An 18,672-nucleotide genomic window follows, 5' to 3' on the forward strand; every position below is an offset into this window, starting at 1 on the left:
TTGCGAGCGCTGCAGCCCTGTTTAGCACTTGGGCCACTAAATGCTACACAAGTGCCAAACTTTTGCGACAACAGGGCAACGCTGGCAGTGAAATGGTGATAGCCAGGGGGAAAGAAGACATTTCACCATTCAAGCTGGTGGCATCTACCGCATTCCCTCTACTCACACGGCAGCGGTACACCCCTTTCACCATTTGTTATGCCGTGCTTAGCAACAGTCACGTTGTCACCATTCTTGCACACATCAATCCTTCTACCAATGCATAACCAGCCATTATTTGAGCCAAACACCTCTCAGTGGTCCTTAACACAAACAAAGCCGACACAAAAGACAGGCGCAGAGTGGCCAATTAGACTCAAAATCCGGGGTAAGAGATAGAGAGAGAGGGGGGTGGGGGGAGAAAGTATGTACACGTACCTCTTGCTAAATTTGGAGGAGAGCTTGCTGAAGAAGGACTGGCGCCCTGACACGCTGGACGTGTCCTGCGACTGCTGGGGCAGGCCCGGTCCCCCAGAGCCGGGCCCGTTGTAGGTGCGGCGCGTCTGGCCGCTGTGAAAGGTGCTGCGGTTCACAGTCCCCCTAGGGAAGGGCCGGTTCGTGTGCGACGGCAGTGGGGACGCCGCCAGGCTGCCCTGCGCCCCAGCCCCGCTCTTCGCCCCTCCACCGCCTCCACCCGCACTGCTCAGTCGAGAGGAGATGGGGAAAGAAAGAGGGCAGGGAAGTGCACTTCCAGTTAGACACCATCACACAATTCCTAGTCCGCATTTCACAACAGAGAGAGAGAGAGAAACGTGACCTCTTAGAGTCCGAGCTTAACAGGGTCACACGGATGTGGATCAGATATATGACCGTGTGTGCCTGCCAGTTTTTTAAGCCCCTCAACCCACCTCCTCTATCAGCCATGCTTTAAAGAAAAAAACAAACAAACATCTGTCCAGAAACCTGACAGCGTGTAGTGTGCATCTCCCTGCAGCCAATAAACGTGCCTTTACAGAATTTACTAGTCTCCAAGGGCGTTGCAGTACAAGATGCCAAAGAAACAGGCACCGACAGGCTTTGAGCACTGCTTGAAAAACCTCACAGCCTTCTACGTGCCTTTTTGCACCGGCTACGCTCATGCCCAAAAAGTAGTCTGCCATACTCCTAAAGTACGGACAACCATCTTTCGTTGCGGCAAAGCCCAAGTACCACGACCGGCAACGTCCTGCACTTTGTTTTACCTCTGACCACAATTTCACCCTGCCACTCACCAAGACCTCGAGAACAGTGATATGTGGCTTTTGTCAAAGGCTTCGAGAAGTGTGAGTGATATGTTTCTGCAGGCGCACTAAATGTGTAGCTTCCATAATGTTGCGCACTAAGCATAAAATGGAGTATTGGAGTTCTTCAGCAAGTCAGGCAGCTGCACATGATGCCTCCCAGTACGTGATGTGACCACCGCGGCCGAGACTGAACCAGTGTCCCTCGGGTCAGCAGCCGAGGACCACAACCACTAAACCACCGTGGCGTCCACCAAGATTAAGTGCTTGGTTTGCAAGTCTGCACTGCGAAGTAATGCTACAGAGGAGACTTTAATTTTTACAATCAATGACCAGTACGCTGGAATTTTTAGTACTTCACGTTAAAATATTTCTCTGGTTTTGCGGCTTGTAGTTACCGAGGGCTAACTATTTTCAAGCAGAACACTGGCACAAGAAACCTTGGCAGCATGTGTGCACTGGAAGTCACGGATTATTCTCAGGTACGCCGTGTCTCAAACACACAAAATTAGGCAGCTACTTTTGCAGCTCATAAACTAGCGCAATATGCCTGTAGACCTCCCTCCTCTTGTCTGCCACTGGGCTGCAACGTCAAAAATAGGAGTACATCTATAAATACTGAAAGCATGGAACCTTGCATGTAAGAGACCTTTCATGCAAGAGATAAAATGTCTGTTGTAAAGGGGTTGAAGAGCACTGAGACACCTGGACTGCTAAGTGATCTCCATCACAATCCTCGAAAACAAACGTCCCTTGCACTACTATTGCAGCAATAATAATACAGTCAAACCTGGATATAACGAAATTGAAAAAAGTTCGCAATTTTTCGTTATATCCAGGTTTTCGTTACATGCAGTTTTGGGTTAAGACTGGTAAGGATTATGCCAAAACGAAATAAAAATTCGACAGATATCAATTCAAGTGAACTCGCCATTCAAAGAATTTATTTAATAGAGAAAAACTGCGTAATTTTCGCTTGCTGTTTTTGCCCGATCGAAGCCACTACTCGGCGCTCCAAGGAAACTAAGGCATCCATGGCTGCTTCATCGTCCTGCGAGCCGACGAAATGGCGCAGAACGTCCACCGCGTCCATCAGTTCCCTCGCGGTGGGAACAGCACAAAACGTATCAGGCTCTGACGAACCGTCACCTTCAAGGCTATCTTTAACGGTTTCGACAAGTGCCGCATCAGTAATCTCTTCCGTAGCCACGGCGCCGTTGTCCACGAACAAAAAGTTGCACAGCTCGACACCGTCGGGCACCCCACCGTTCATGCGTAGTTCATCCCACGCTTCTGCGACCTCGGGTGGGCTTGAAGGTTCGTCTTCAGTGACTGTAGCTTGAATGGCCTTATTTACCTGAGCCTTGGCGAAGCAATTGGTGATCACTTGTGATCCGACCTCTTGCCACGACGCAGCAAGCATTTCGATTGCTTGGTAGATATCCACTTTTGTTGGCCATTCAAGGCGGATGTCCAGGAGCATCTTCTGTATCAATCGACGCCGGTAACAGCATTTAAAGCTGTTAATAACCCATTTGTCTAAGGGCTGTACCAGAGAAGTGCAGTTAGGTGGCAAATGCTGCAGCTCGACCTTAGAAAGCTGTAGGCCTTCCACATGGTGCGCGGAGCAGTTGTCAAGCAGCAAACAAATGCTGCGAACTTGTCGCTTGACATCTTGGTTGAGCTCCTTCAGCCAGTCGTAAAAAATTGCCCGCGACATCCAAGCTTTGGAGTTTGCCACATATTTTACTGGCATCCGCCCTGTTCCTTTAAAACATCCGGATCGGGCATTGCGGAAAATAACAAACAGGATTCGCTTGTCGCTGGCATCAGTGTTGGCGCAAAGCAAAACCGTCACGCGGAGTTTAATTTGCTTTCCACCGCGGCAGTCTTCTCCTTTCAGTGAGAACGTGCGGCTCGGTAACATTTAAAAAAAACAGGGCCGTCTCATCAGCATTATAAATGTCGGCAGCTTCATAGTGGCTGAAAATGCCGGGAAGCTTCTTGGCCACCCACGAGGCAGCAGCATCGCTGTCTGCGGAGGCAGACTCGCCAGATACCACTTTTCCGACGACACCGTGCCGGCTTTTAAATCCTTGTAGCCAGCTGTTACTCGCTTTGAAGTCGTCGTGGCCCAGGATACAAGCAAAACCTATGGCTTTCTGCTGCAAAATCGCGCCACTTATGGGCACGTTTTGTGCTAGTCTGTCCAAAAACCATGCAAACACGGCGTTGTCCACATCAGCATACGTCGACGTCTTCAGTCTTTTCTTCTGGGCGCTTGTGCCCGACTCCATCGCACTGCGGATGCTTTGTTCTGCAGCAAGAATGGTTGACAGGGAGCTGGCTGGTATATTGAAGCGGGCAGCGACATCCTTCTTTTTTTCGCCGGCGGTAACCGCATTCAAAATCGAGAGCTTATCTTCAAGCAACAAAACTTTGCGTTTTCTCACAGCAGAACTCATCGTAACGAACCGACACCGTAAACACACACCAACACACACACGTCAACACGCTGACGAAGAAGGCTTACCATAACTGCGCCGCAACACCACGAAAAATTTGTCATAGTAGTGCCACCTAGTGTCAAGCTACAAAATGAAAGCTTAAAAGTTGCTACGCTTGCCACGGAGCGGCGCTCAACATCATCATCATCACTGAGGTCTGCTTGTTTGCTGCGATTGCAAGCGTTCTGCTCGCGGTCTACTTTACCTTTTAATATAAAAACTTACTTAAACAATATTCATTAAAGTTGCGCACTGCCCGGTCAAATTTCGGGCAAAACATTACAAGATACAGCTCGATGATCAGAGCCACGGATTCGTTACATCAAGGTCAACTGCCGCAACGAGTTCGTTACATGGAGGTCGCCTATACATGGGCTTCAATGGGGGATGTGCTGGGGAATTGAAAAATTTCGTAAAATCCAGGAATTCGTTACATAGAGGTTCAACTGTAACACTTAAGCGTGTCAAGACAAAGCTCAGCTTAATGATGCACACTGTGTTATAGTATCGAGCTGCCCACTCATTTCAATGCCAGCTGGGGTGATGGAGGAAGGCCAGGAGGGCAAGCTGTCCACCATTTTGATGAAAGAGTGGCAGACAGTATTGCTTTCAAAATAGTGTAATGAATTATGACTGATAAAGCATTCCCCTTTGCACTTTACAGACTACACTTTTATCCCGCACTTTACACGTATGTCATAGATAATCACAACTTTCTCTCTCTCTCTCTCTCAGAAAAACAAACAAACTTGGAACTACAAACATTCTCTTTTTGGCAGTCCTCTAAATCTTTGAATGATGTCTCAGTTATGTGCAGGCATTTCTAAACACACGACACCAGGACAGGGGAGCCTTCCTACCATGAACTGTACCATGAATCAAGTACATTATGAGCCGAAAAAATAGAGAAGCATGCAATAAACACCTGACGATATGAAATAACATGTAACATCTTTTTGCTACAAAACTATGTGAAGCTCCAACACACAATGTAAAGAAAAAAATCTATGTAAATGTCAGTAAAAAGAAACAAAAATAACAAAGGATTAGAATGCTCCACCCCACAGCTGCTCCCTTGACTTCCCCCACCTTAATGCTCGCTTATCTGCAGCCCCTTTCTTTTTCTCTCAGTGTATTTACTAGTCAATAGAGCTCAGTCGACAGGCTGCCTAACACAATGGTGCAACTACTATCATTCATGATTACATTTCTGTTCCTGGATCAAATGCTTTGTGAAAAATGTCACTTCTAAAGTTCTTACAAGAGGTCAATGAACTCATTTTTATGCACTACAACAGAGTTCGAAGCACTGAACAAAGTTCAAAAGCATGCAGCCAACATCTACACAATGCAGCCCTGCATGCAAGCATTTAGGCAACTTAACCAATCATGCACACAAAGAAAGTGCATAGGACTTGACACTGGATAGAATACGCGCGTTTCGTTGAACAGAAGTTCCACATACACGACTAATACAGACTTGTTTCCAGTATTTTACATAACACAACTTCACGCTTAATCCGCTACTAAATTTACACACCAAACTAAACAAAAAAGCAAGGTCCATTTCTCGTTTCTTAGTGTGAAGTTAAAGCAATTTACTGCAGCCTCCACATCTTGGCTAAACAGCTTCACAGAGCCTGCCAACACTTTTCAAGAGCGCCAAACAAACTGTGCAGTAAAAGCACCAGTGAAAGCACACACAACACGGCTAGCCACAGCTTCCAAACATGATGCTGCAGTGGATGGACAACGAAGCCATGGCCTCTATTAAAGGCAGGGCAAACTTAGGGCAACAACACAAGTAATGCAACACCATGTTTGGAAACACACACAACACTGGCGCGCGTCCAAAACAAAATTGCAACCCCAATGTGCTTTGCCACAACAGAGAAGACGGCGACACAGAGCAGGTTTTAGGGTAGACCACAAGCATGACAGATACACACAGGGGGGGGACGCACAAATGGAACTACACAAACCAACACCATGCTGCCGAGAAACGAAGCCAGTGACGGGAAGCAGTGCAGCAGAGGGCCTCGCACAGCCTTGGGTACTGAGTGGTACCAAAAAGCCCAGAATAACAACAATATAGTAGAAAAAAAAATTCACAAAATTCCCAGAAGAACTGCATATGCATGAACAAGCACCTCCTGCCATGGATGCGAGCTGAAAACTGCCCTTTGTACTGTTCGTATGAATATGATGGCAATAAAGACATTGATAAATCTTTATTTTCCTGAACAAGCAATCTGTATTCCAAACAACAACAAACTGAAGCTTTGCAGCACATAAGAACGTCATAGGCACTCAAATCTCACAGGCTCTGTGTGTAAGTCCTCATGTAGCAACTACATGTTTTGCTAATTAATGAAAGCTCCTTGATAGTGCATAGAGGTTTTACAGCTGCTCTTGGTTATTGCTACTCATTTCCTCACAGGCAGTTCACTTAAACGCTCACTTACACGGAGAATTCGATGCCTACAAACCTGGTAGACATGCGACGATCAGCTCAGTCCCAAGGTTCTAATCGGAATCTATTTTAATCAAAATCTATTGGCCAGAACGGCACGTTAGCATTGCTAGTTCTACTAAAACCACAGTCGGAAAAAGAAAGAAAAAAAAAACAAAACAAAGATGACAAGTCAAATGAGAATGCCTCATCATAAATCTCTGAATCTAAATACCGTACAAACCGAAATGTAAGTCGAATTTTTTTTTTTAAGAAACCATGGTGAAAAGCCGACCTCCGTCTTATATACCGGTCATTGGCGGAAAAACTACGGAAGTCTTGCAACAATGTGCGGCTGAAGTCAACAGCCTCTATCACCATCAGCAGCAGTTGTCGCACCGCTACAGTAAAACCTCGTTAATTCGAACTCTGTTTATTCGATATCCCGCGTAATTTGAAGGTTTTTCGGCAGTCCCAACAGTTTGCATGCAAATTTTGCCGGATAATTTGAACAGCCAGCGCGCCCTTATCCGGATAATACGTCAATTTAAGCCATGGCCTCCGTGATTTTTCCATAGTGCCAGTCTCTGAGGCCAGTACAGTTGCCGGAGTGGAAGCCAGGCGGCACTTTAAATCAACTTTCTGTCTCCGGTGCTTTGTTTTGCCTCAGTGATCTGCACCGGTTTTGGAGGCTAGCTTTAGTTGACAAAGCAACAAGCAGGTGCCACTAGGTCAAAATTTTTCTGGTTCCGTTTCCGTTTTTGTTGTTTGTCTCGCTTGTGGCAGGCACTGCTCGTTGTTCTTTATTGTTCGGTGCCGCGACCAGGCAAGTACTGTGCTCTGCTAGTTCTTGACCACGTGCGCGGTGTTGGTGTTAAGAAAATGCCGAAGTACAGAACTCTGACTCCCAGCCAGAAAGTGTGCCTAATTGAGGAGGCTGGAAAATGGACGAGCTCCAAAACGCAGTTGGCGGAAAAGCACAAGGTGCCTTTATCGACCCTTTCGACTATATTGAAAAATAAGACGAAGATCCTCGAGGCCTACGGGAAGACGCACTCGACGAAGCGGACAAGGATTCGTTTTCCTACATATCCGGACGTTGAAGACGCCTTGATAAAGTGGCTTCAGCATGCAAATGCAGCACACCTGCCTGTGAACGCAGGCACGCTGCTGCGCGAAAAGGCCGATGAGCTTGCACTGCGGCTGGGCCATGAAGCATTTAAGTGCAGCAACGGCTGGTTGTCCAGATTTAAAGATCGCAATAACCTCAAATTCGTGACAGTGTGCGGCGAAAGCGGGAGCGTCGACCCAAATGTTGTCGAGAATTGGAAAAAGCATACATTGGCTCCCCTGCTTCAGCAGTACGCGGAGGACGATGTACATGGAAAACATGGACGAGGCCGCATTGTTTTACAAAATGCTGCCTACGAAGAGGTTTGCCCCAAAGAATGCGGTAGTCACGGGAAAAAAACAACCCAAGGACAGAATAACCATTCTGTTTGGTGCGAATATGTCTGCCAGTCACAAACTGCCGCTGCTGATCATCGGAAAAGTGGAGCAGCCTCGGTGCTTCAAGAACGCACGACTTCCTCCTTAAGATGACGTGCTGTAAAGAAGCAACAAAAAGGCTTGGATGACGGCAGCGCTGTTCGAGGAGTACGTGAGGCACCTTGACCATAAGTTTGCTGCCGCGGGACGAAAAGTTGTTTTTGTTGTTGACAACTGCCCAGCCCACGCCGACATCCAGAACTTGACAGCAGTTAGGCTTGTCTTCCTGCCGCCGAATGTTACAACTGTGTCGCAGCCTATGGACCAAGGCATTATTCTGCAAGAGAGGAAGATTTATCGCTGCCATTTGCTTAAAAGGATCTTGTTGTGCTATGACAACGGCAAGCAATATTCCGTGGACCTACTGGGCGCCATTTGCCTAATCGTGTACGCCTGGAAGCAGGTGGAGGGAGATATGTTCAGGCGTTGCTTTATGCACGCCGGTTTTTCCAAGCAACAAGATGACAGTCCCGAGGATGCATCTGATGCCAGCTGCACACTGGATGATGAAGGAGAGTTATTGTGTGCGCGCATGACCGACTTCAACGAAGAAAACGGCGGCGGGAGCAACGGATTGACCTTTGCGGACTATTTGAGCGCCGAACTCGATGCCCAAACGTCTTATGCTGACTTGGAAGGAGAAATATGTAAAAACGGGCCTTCCAGCGAAGGTGAAGGCGATGTTGAGCCCGCCCGAGCACCAGCTTTAGCTGCAGTCGTCGAGTCGCTGAACGTTGTGCGCAGTTTTGTGGAGTGTAGCGGCGGTGACAGCGAATTGCTGCGCACTGTGAGCAGACTGGAGGACGCAGCCTACGGTGCGGCTAACTACCGCGCCAAGCAGTCGCGCATCGATGACTACTTCAAGTGACCGTTTTTCAGGCGAAACAAAGGTGCAGTGCTGATACAGCCATGTTTCGTACGTTTATTTCTCGTTTTTCGTCCATTTTTGATAATTCGAAAACCCGGTTAATTCGATGATTTTTCGTCGGACTTCGAATTAACGAGGTTCCACTGTATTTTGCGTTTCCATTGTTGCAAAGCTATTTTGGTTAAAGGCTGCTTTTTCACATTTTGTTTCAAAATGAGCGGAAGCCAATGGCAATTCACCGTAGCCTTCAAGGAAAACGCGACTGAGTATGCGGAAGCTCACGGCAACCTGGCGGCACAGCACAAATTTGGAGTATCCAAAAAGAGCATTCAGCACTGGCGGAGGCAGAAGCTGCCTATTACAACTTGCAGCAACCAGAAGAAAACATCATTTTGTGGGCGGACCGCAGCGTATCCAGAATTGGAAGGGAAGGTTGCACTCCGTGCAAGATCACTGCCTGTGACTGCCGAATGAATCCGTGTGAAAGCCGTAGAGATTGCGCGTGCCTCTAGACTCGCGAGGGCGCAATTCAAGGGCTGGCCATACTGGGGGCGGCGAAGGGCTTTGCTCTATGGCGCCGTACTTGTGTGCCAGAAACAAATGCACAGGTCGATGGGTGCGCGGTACTGTTGAAAAATTGGCCAGGTCGCATTTGTTTCAAGGTAAGGGCGTCTTTCGGTACTTTTTCCATTGAAAAAGATTTTTTTCACTTTTAGAATTGGTTAGTTGGAGGGGGTCGACTTATAGTCCGGTTTCTACAGTAACACTTTTGCATGCAGCTGCTAGATGATGCTTGAAATGTTGTTTCCAGCCAATACTTGAACACAGCTGGCAACAGATACACAAAAATGGATGTTGTAATGAATATTCAGAATACAAACTATTGTCAGAAAAGGATTCAAAGAAAAAAAAGTGTTGACAGCAGAAACAGCAGTCTGTGGGGCATCTTGAGAAGCTAGCCCAACATCCCTGTTTCACGACAGTTGATTGCCCACAGAGTCGATAGACATTGAGCTCTATGAGGATTGGCTGGTGCCACATGATGGCTATCAGTGACCACTGAAATTGATGGAGGCCGACAAAATGAAGATTTGCAAATGGCCAATGGAATCTCAAGGGCCCATGAGGGCAGCCTCACATGCACTAAACCTTGAACAATATATATGAACTCAAAACAAATAAGGTACTTTTCTAACTGCAAAATTTTGAACTGCACTAATCAGTTCATTAACTAATTCTTATCTGATGGTAAAAGTGACAGCTCCGCAGACCGTCCAGAGGTCAGATGTCAGCTAACCGACGCTGCTTTTGCGGCTGAATTTTGCTGGTTTTTGTCTCTTAGCGCACTTTGCGACAACTGAGGCAAAAAGATGCCCCACAAGTGTGGAAACAAAATGCGACAAAGATAGTAACTGATCTGTGGCAGCTTCGCTGTAAAAAATGAATGCTTCTGAAACGAAGTGCCCTTCATCGCGCCACCATCGCTGCCTATGAATCCTGCTAAACTGTGACGTATCTGAAAAGCTTCTTCCAAACACACTTTCAATTAAAGATAGCACTTCAATATCAGGCACATTTTGTGCTTTCAATCAATGTTGCTACCCTTGGAGCCACACCTGCTGGACTGCATGCTCACTACACAATGTGAAATTCATTAGGTACAAATCGAGCATCTAGACTGCCATTATTACAGGCAGCGTCTGGCTGTGTGAGAAGAGTATCCGACAATGCAAACTGTGAAGGAAGGGGCCGGGCCAAATAGTACCAGCTTACACCTTCAACCAGAACAACTGCAGGCTATACACTGCTGCAACAACAAAAATGCACCGAGTTTTGTTTGGTGAAACACCTTCTCACTTGAAGAGACTAGCCCACATTGCCGGCATGCAAGGTACAGCCACGGTCTGACAGCGATCCAGCACGCGCTAGCATAGTTAAGGGCGCAGGCGCCTGCTGCACATCCACGCGTCTCGCCCTTGCCAGGCTATGTAGGCACCACACGAGGGACGCACAGACAGATGCACTTCCACTTCCACATAACAAGTGCAGCACTATTATTAAGCAGCAAAGAGTGGTTAGTTCAAGCCGAAAGGGAGGAGCTAAGCAGCACATTTGCCCAGGCTCCAGATTGGTCCCGCTACCAATACCTTGGTCCATTTGTCATTCACACCTGCAGGCACGCAATAACATGTGCCGACTGTCAAGACACACTTGATCCTTCCATCAAGTGTGGGATCCCGACTTCAGCGGCACAGCAAAAGCTAGCCGATTTGACCCCGGCTAATTTGGTAGCGGCGGAGCTCCACAGAGTTGCACCGTGAAGGATGTGAGAGGCTCTTATGATTTTGGAGCAGTTCTGCTTCAATGCTGCCAACAGCGAGCATGCAATAAAGCCGGTCTCATCTCAAAAATCAAGCAACCATTGCTCGGTGTTTTATCAAATAAAGTTCAAACTTCAAACATTTTTTTCCGGTTCCTTGGGGTTTGAATTAATGAGTGTTTACTGTACTTCAAAATTATGAAGAACATGTTCCCGGCACCTAACCACCACGTTCTTTCGGTTGTCAGTGAAAGACGGCCCAAAGAACCAGCAATTTTCAGCTAAAGCGCGATTACTATACGGTCAAATTCACCGCGCAGATATGACATGGTCACGATCCTCACCTCTGTCAAATACTGTGCAAACCTTCAGCGGCTTAAACACTGCAGGAAAATATGCACATCTGCGAGAACCGAGGGACCAGCAGAGTCTGGACAAATGTGCGTTAACGTGCTCACCAGCTGCAAAGCCTGTGCACGAGTTACGCCGCGGCCAGTGCGGTGCTGCAGGCGGTTGTGGTGTGCCATCCACGCAGCTGTGCACGTGAGCGTCCTTCTCTCTTTCTCAAACACAACGGACGGGGGCAGTCATCACACAGCAGCGGCACAGACAGAGAGAGGGGCCTGTTACCTGGGCTTATTGACTGGCAAGCGAATCTTCCAATGGGACAACAACGAACCGGACCTGGTTTTTTGTCTAACCTCCTTTGTCTCTCTAAAACAAAAAAAAACAATAAAAAGTAAAGAGAAAGAAGAAAAAAGAAAGGAAACCAGCAGATTGAACACAGGCACAGCACAATGCCAATATGAGAGAGCACAGAGCAAAAAAAGAAGGGAAAAAAATATAAAGAAAATGGCCTCCCACACTGCCAGAATTAAGCACCACCACCACCACCACTGCTGCCACCAGGGCCGGAGCGAAGATTGGCGCGGCACGATGCTCAAGCAGCACCATCCATAATACGGCACAGTTTATGCACCACTGCTCCATTTCAACAGACTGGTTGAATATTTACAGCGCAGATTAACCAAAAATGCCACTCGAAAGGAACAAAACACTTCACAATTCACTCCCCACATTCTTTTCGCATCAGCAATTCTCACCAACACAGCCAGACGGGATGGACATAATCGCAACGAGGCTCTGTGTAATACGCATAGTGATGTGAAACAGTCTCAAACCTGAATGTGCGCTTTCCTTGATCTAAACATAAAAAAAAAGCATTAACCAGCTCAGCTACATGCACTCGGCACGAGTTTTCCACACTACCCCACAACAAGACGTACTACCCGATTCAAACACACAAATCGTTGTCTCCGGCGGTTCACCCAGAAACCAGAATGGGGCAGTAGAAATGATGACCAACTTGCAACAATGCAAGCTAGTTATATGAAAAGTTGGGATACCTCAAATGTAGACCCATGCAGACAAGTGTAGATGGGAATGGGTACTGCTACAAACACCAAACAGCCAGGAAGCGCAAGCAGCAAGCAGGAAGCAGCATGCAAGCGGCCACGTGCAAAAACACCCACAGTGTGACAACAGTGAACAGGTTTCCCTTGTGGTTCCTTGTGTTCTGCAGCAGTCATGGACAATAAGAAGAGCACAGGACAGGTTGTGATGGTGGCCCTCGTGCGTGGCAACAATACAGCAGTGCCCTCATAAACCATGGGGTTTTTCCAGCCATGAAGAAGTCTCGTTAGCTATAACTAAATTTCTGTGGGTCCATTCAAGACTGCTCCTACAGAAACGGTGGTGAAGTGACCCAATGCAGACGGGCAGCCATTATCACCATTACGGGCCTCACTACATCCACAATAACACAAATGCCTCTCCCAATGATCCCTGTTAACCTTCTTGCAAGCCAGCTGCAGTCGCACTATGCCCACCAACCTTCCATTACATTGCAGTAACCCATACTTCGTTGAGCAATGGCCTCTGTTCTTGCCTTCAGCTCTTTATGACTCCTGAACAGAATGCTTCTTACTGGCTGCTAAAACTATGCTACACAAGGACACCTCCTGCCTGACCACACTATCATTATTACCATTCACTTGAACATATTTGAACATATGGTTGCAGTACTCACTTGGCCACACCTAAGGAGTTTCCAAGCTTTTTGCAAAGCACTCTGTGGAAGCCTCAAAGGTGAACAGCTAGACCCGTACATTACAGATGTTGAGCATGGCCTGCTGGAGTGTTGCCACATGTTGCACAAGAGGGGGGACACCAATGGGATCGCACCGGGGGCACACCAGGGTGACAAGTGGAGGGGGGCAGCAGTGTACCGATCGTGTGGTGTGTGGTATACCTTGGTGGCCTGAGCGGGTCGGAGGGGCAGAGAGGCACCAGGTCGGAGGAACGGCCGGTGCACGACACCGAGGCCGACTTGGTGTGGCCTCGGGCTCTCATCGGCGTCGCCCCGCCCCCGACCTCCTCCAGCAGCGAGCTGTTGCTGTGTTGGTGGCAGGCACACATCGCGGCCAGGAAGGGGGTGGGGCAGCAACGTCAGACAGGAACGAACACGTTTCTTCGGCAGTTCAGAGACTGACCCCCACCCCTCTGCCGCAGGCCCCTTTTCCCACTCTCCGTTGCAACGCCGGCACAACAGAAACAAACCCGCAGCGGTGGCAAGCGACAAACACTCGATGGAAAAGCAGCTGGCGTCTACAACACGCAGACCAAACAAAAACTCCACTTAAGGAGGGGCAGAACAGACAGAGAGCAGCAGCTTCCAACAGCCGAGCAGCCCCTAATCAGCCTTCACATAGCTGCTTTTAACGTTGCTTGCCACAAGACTTACTTTTCAAGGCAGTGTGCCACTTTGCACAACACGGCATTTAGTTACCAAAGCCATGCATGACCGATGGCGCAATGAATGGTCACTCAGACTCGTGTGAACGACTTGTAGCTGCTCAGTAAGTGAAATTAGGTACAGCGCATGAGCTAACCCCCTGTTAATATAAAATGCGGTTTCAGCTATGAGGGATGAGGAAAAAAAGCCCACAAGAGATTTCCCTGACAACAGTCTTCTTATTTACTGAAGACGTCCATTTGAGTGGTAGCTACGCAGGAACAGTGATTTGCTTTCCTCGCTGCACAGAGTTTACCTTACATAGCTGCATAATTGTGTGGCCCGTATAAGCTTCAGCCTCAAAGCAACAAATAAAAATCCCTCTCGTTTCACTTCACGTCTGCTCTGCCCCGCCCTTGGACAGGACAGCAAGAAGCTGCTTATGACAGATAAGCCATTCAGAATAAGAAAGAGCTTAATGATAAGCTGCGAGCTATACAAGAAGCTTGTATTCCTTCGAAATAATGCAAAAACTAAGGCGTAACCTATCCTAAACCTGTTCACACATTTCTGCCAACTCTATGCCAATAACACACTCACTGCCTGTTCCGAGTCTTATGCAGCAACTGTATGTGCTGTCCGCCAAACACCACTGCCTGCACTAACACTTCATGTTTTCATGTTGCTTCATGTAAACACAGAAAGAAGGTGTCTACGTCCTGTGACATCAGCAACAGGGCACCACCTCCACAAGAATAGCAATCAGTGTGAATTGTGGGTGAAAGTTCTCCCTGAAACTAGCCACTATCTCAAGCGTCAGCCCAAAATGAGCATTTGGAAACCGTTTGAAGCTTGGTCTAGTTATCACTCATGCTGTATAGTGCATCAATGTGCCCTTGCATAAAATTAATACAGCCATTACTTTTTATTAAAAAAAATAGCTCATGTTTAACAAAGAATACAAGCCTACCTCAACTGCAAAAGCAGCAAAGAGCTCGAGTAACACAGCACCACAGAGGTAACTCACTCAACTGCCACATCAAGTAGGTGTCACCGAGCTGGCAAGCTGCTGCCTTTTCATTTATGCACTACATAATGATGAGCAGGCAAAAGGCTACTACAAAATAGTAGCCAACTGAAGCAATGCTTCATAAGCTAAAGCAAACAAGCCTTGTCCACATAAAATGCGCCATGCAATTTCTAGCTTTGCTCGACCCGTGCAAATGTGAAAAACGGCAGAAACAAATGGCACGGCCAGTTAGCGGTGAAACTCAAGTAAGTAGCTGCCAATATGCTTAGTCAGTGCCAAGAAACAAAACGCAACAGTCAATGAGAACAGTTAGTAAGGTTAATGATGTTAAATGAGCTCGGCGTGAGCATGAGAGATGAGACATGCCTGTGTTCAATTAGTGAGCGCGAGTGCACCTTAATGCTGCAGCCACACAAAGGTGATGCGCTATTGCCCCCTTGAAGGTCACAGGGGCGCACTTACTCTTCTGCATTTTTTCCAGTGTGGCAACCGCACCAGCTAGCACTGTGAGCCACGACATAAGCATGGCAACTCTCCAACACCCTCCGCCCAAATTCCCCAAGCCTTTCCCTCGTTTTGCCCAGAGTTGCGAGACAGCAAAAACAACCAATATTGATAATGAACCTTAAGCTGGCAAAGTGACATTAGGAAGGAAGAAAACCTTCAACGGGAGGCTGCCTTCATCGCCACAGACTATGTTTGATGAGCAACTGCAAGTGCTTGCTATGCCCAATGCACCCACTATGAGTTGTCTGAAGAAAATGTGAAGAAATATTCTGCAGCCAAACAGTTCCATTACAGTGAGGCGATGCATCGCACTAAAATTTGCCCTGTAGCGCACACAGTGCCATGTATAGTTGCCTGCTGAGCTATGCAGAATGCACAGTAAACGCCGTCGCAAGGCACAGATGCCCAACTGTGCCCGGGCAGGCATGCGTAAGCCCGGACAAACACGCAGCTAAACCTTTGCGACGTCAGTGCTTCACTACAGTGCGAATGATAACTACGCAGACCTGCTATGCAAGCACACTCCATCTGAACTTTGGTGCTGCATCCCTGATATCACTGCTATGCACATTGAAAGGAGATTGAAAGCAGTGCTCGGAAGGCTTTTCAGTGGTCTCCGAACTTGAGTGATTTGATGCAGGTAAAAGTGCAATAAACCGCGGGTCAACAAACCTAAGGGTTGGCTTCCCGAGATACCCTCACTCTATACTGGCACTGTTATCTCACAAAGTTCATATGGACTGGCTGGACCAGCACAGCCAGGCATGGCCAAAATGCTTCCTGCCAAACGCGTCAGTAAAATGGCTGTGCTGCAGCTATGGAAGTGAGCTAGCTTGGGCATGAAGATCATGGCACTAAATCTCGCACTTATTTCTCAATGCATTAAAAGCCCCCAGAGTAGTTTGTACTTGATGCCGGACACCTTTTATTTGCCGGTATTCTGAACCTTTCCCTCTCTGTCATCCGTCCTTGCTGCATTTATTATCACTGCAGCCTCTTACCCCCACAAGTGATCCAATGTCCTGTTGACAATGAATGCAGTCAAGGCACACACAGCTGACTGCGCACAATGTGCTTTGCGATGGGCATAACAAAGGATGAAGAACACGTCGTGCTAGATGCTCCATAATGCGAGAGTGAAGGGCGGTGTCACAACCAAAATGATCATCAAAAAAAAAAAAACCGCTCCCCCCTCACCTGGCGGGAGCGTCGATGGTGGCTGGGCTGCCTGCCTTGGCCTCGGCGTAGTTGTACGTGTTGCGCCGGGGGATGCCGCTCAGGTTGGTCTTGATGTAGTTGGGTGCCGAGTTGGGGGCCTTGCGCACGGCTACCGCCGCCGCTGCCTTGGAGGGACTGCTGGTCGCGTTGGTGGCGCTGCCGCCCAGCGGGGTGGTGGCGGTGCCCCCCGACCCAGCCTTCTTGAGCACCGCCTTGGGGGCCGCCCGTGGGGAGCCCGGGCTCTCCCGGGACGGCTGCACGTCCACTGTGTTCTGCCGCTTGTAGGCGGCGCCCCCTCCTCCTCCGGCCGCCGGGGTGCCTAAGAGCAGCAGCAGCACAACCACAGAGCCGTCATCAGACAGTCGTCATCCAGCACAACAACTGACAAAGTACTACACGCCCTGAAGCTACGCGTGCACTGAGAGGGATGCCACAGTGCAGGGCTCCAGATTCATTTCTATCACTTAACATGCACTGATATTGCACAGTGCACGAGCAATTTTGAATTATTTATTTATTTCAGAATACTCCAGGCCACTGCTTGGCCCAAGCAGGAATGAATTCACATTGTTACATAACCAAAATAACAAAATTATACAATATTAGCAGCACACAGATACCAAAAGAATAAAATTATACAATATTAGCAGCACATGGATACAAAACATACATATAAACAATATTAGCAGGTACGTAGACGATGTAACACATCAGAAAAATTTTGTGAGCAAAAACAGATGCCGGTAACGAATTCCAATCTTGCACTGTTCTAGGGAAAAAACTGTATTTAAAACTTAGTTTTCGTGAAAATGGGAGCAAGGGAATGCTCATGAACGCCCCCCCCGAGTCCTTCTCACTAGAGGACGGTTAATGCACTCTGGAAGCTTGAGTTGACACCATTAAAAATGCTGCTGCTACAAGCCTCGATCGGTCACAAAGCCACTGCAGCAGGCCATCTTGCCCAACAATTTTAATGGCAGCAGCACAGCCTCTTGACAACAACGCATGGTCAAAACCCATTCTGGCATGTACCAGCACCTTGTCCCACATAAAATGGCAAAGAAAACCACAGCCAACTGGCATTGTTGACCACAACAAATAAAATTATTGGCTACTCTAGCCTACGGCTGAGTTGGCAAAGCGGAGGCAGCAGCGACTGCTTAGGGCTGACACTTCTTACTCTAACTGCTGTACGGCCTTCCTAGCACGAACCACGTCCATGAAGGCAGTTCCATGGTCTGCCCCCTTTGCTTTGTTGCTAATGCCGCTTGCAACACACAGGACGGTATCCGGTGCAATGCTCTTTGCAAGTCTTTGCTCCTTTTCCTACAGCTTCAGAATAAATTATCACTTTTATTGCATTAACAGTACAACCTTCTAATGCCAAAAAAGGTGTGGTGTGCATGTGTGTGCATGTGTATGCATAAGCACCTGCCCCTGCCTGCCCAACATTTGGCGCAGTGCAACGCAATTTAAGCCAAGTTAATGCTTTTGGTGCAGCATGGCGTACAAAATCGCGTGTGCATCATAATGGCGCAAATGGCAGAGCGTCCCTCCATACACTTCCCTCTATACTGTCCCCCTCTTCCTATGTGTTCTGTATTTCTTTGAAGATGACATCAAACTTGCCGAGCTTTCCCCCCTGCTACTGAGCCTGGCAGTTAAGAAATGCATGAAGGGGTAAACAATGTGAAGGCCAGCAAAAGGTGGTGGCAGTAGCGCTGCAACTGTTGAGATCTTGTCACGCATGAACCAAACCACGACAACTCCTGCAAAATCCCCTGCTTAACCAAGAGCAGTCAAGTGTGCCGTGAAAAAGCGGCCCTGCTGAGCGGAAGGGCTGTGGAGAGGGAGAAAGAAAGACTGACCGGCGCTGGGGGTTGCCGCCTGGGTAGCCCCCGTTTCCGTGGCGCCGTGGCTGAGCCTGCGGTGGGGCTTGTTGGCCGTGGCCGAGGCACTGCGCTGCACCTTGACGTGGGAGGGGGACTGGCTGGGCGCCGAAGGCACGGCCGCCGCTTCCACGCCGCTGGGCCTCAATGTCCGCAGGGATAAGCTGGAACTAGACCTCGAATCACAGCTCTCGTTCTGAAAGGACAACCAGGAACATTCCGTCATCGTAAGTTCACAACTTCCCACCCCGCTTCAAAGGGGAAAGGGGCGTCCCTCTCA

General features: G+C 48.2%; 1 protein-coding gene across 50 annotated transcripts in view; it reads right to left on the minus strand.

Annotated features, from left to right (window-relative positions):
* The window catches only part of LOC144133352 (MAP/microtubule affinity-regulating kinase 3), a 134,581-nt gene that overhangs the window by 11,979 nt on the left and 103,930 nt on the right, over positions 1 to 18,672 (minus strand). For 22 of the 50 annotated variants that reach the window (XM_077666375.1, XM_077666379.1, XM_077666370.1 and 19 more), the window contains 4 exons: positions 18,372 to 18,588; positions 16,483 to 16,822; positions 13,266 to 13,409; positions 418 to 678 (listed from right to left, as the gene is read on the minus strand). In XM_077666375.1, the coding sequence (XP_077522501.1) occupies positions 418 to 678; positions 13,266 to 13,409; positions 16,483 to 16,822; positions 18,372 to 18,588 (962 nt within the window). Of the gene's footprint in view, positions 1 to 417; positions 679 to 11,584; positions 11,669 to 13,265; positions 13,410 to 16,482; positions 16,823 to 18,371; positions 18,589 to 18,672 lie in introns of all 50 variants that reach the window. The other 28 variants (XM_077666404.1, XM_077666390.1, XM_077666400.1 and 25 more) reach the window with 2 other exon arrangements.

The sequence above is a fragment of the Amblyomma americanum genome, chromosome 5, assembly GCF_052857255.1.
Source record: "Amblyomma americanum isolate KBUSLIRL-KWMA chromosome 5, ASM5285725v1, whole genome shotgun sequence".
In the NCBI taxonomy this organism is placed as follows: Eukaryota; Metazoa; Arthropoda; class Arachnida; order Ixodida; family Ixodidae; genus Amblyomma; species Amblyomma americanum.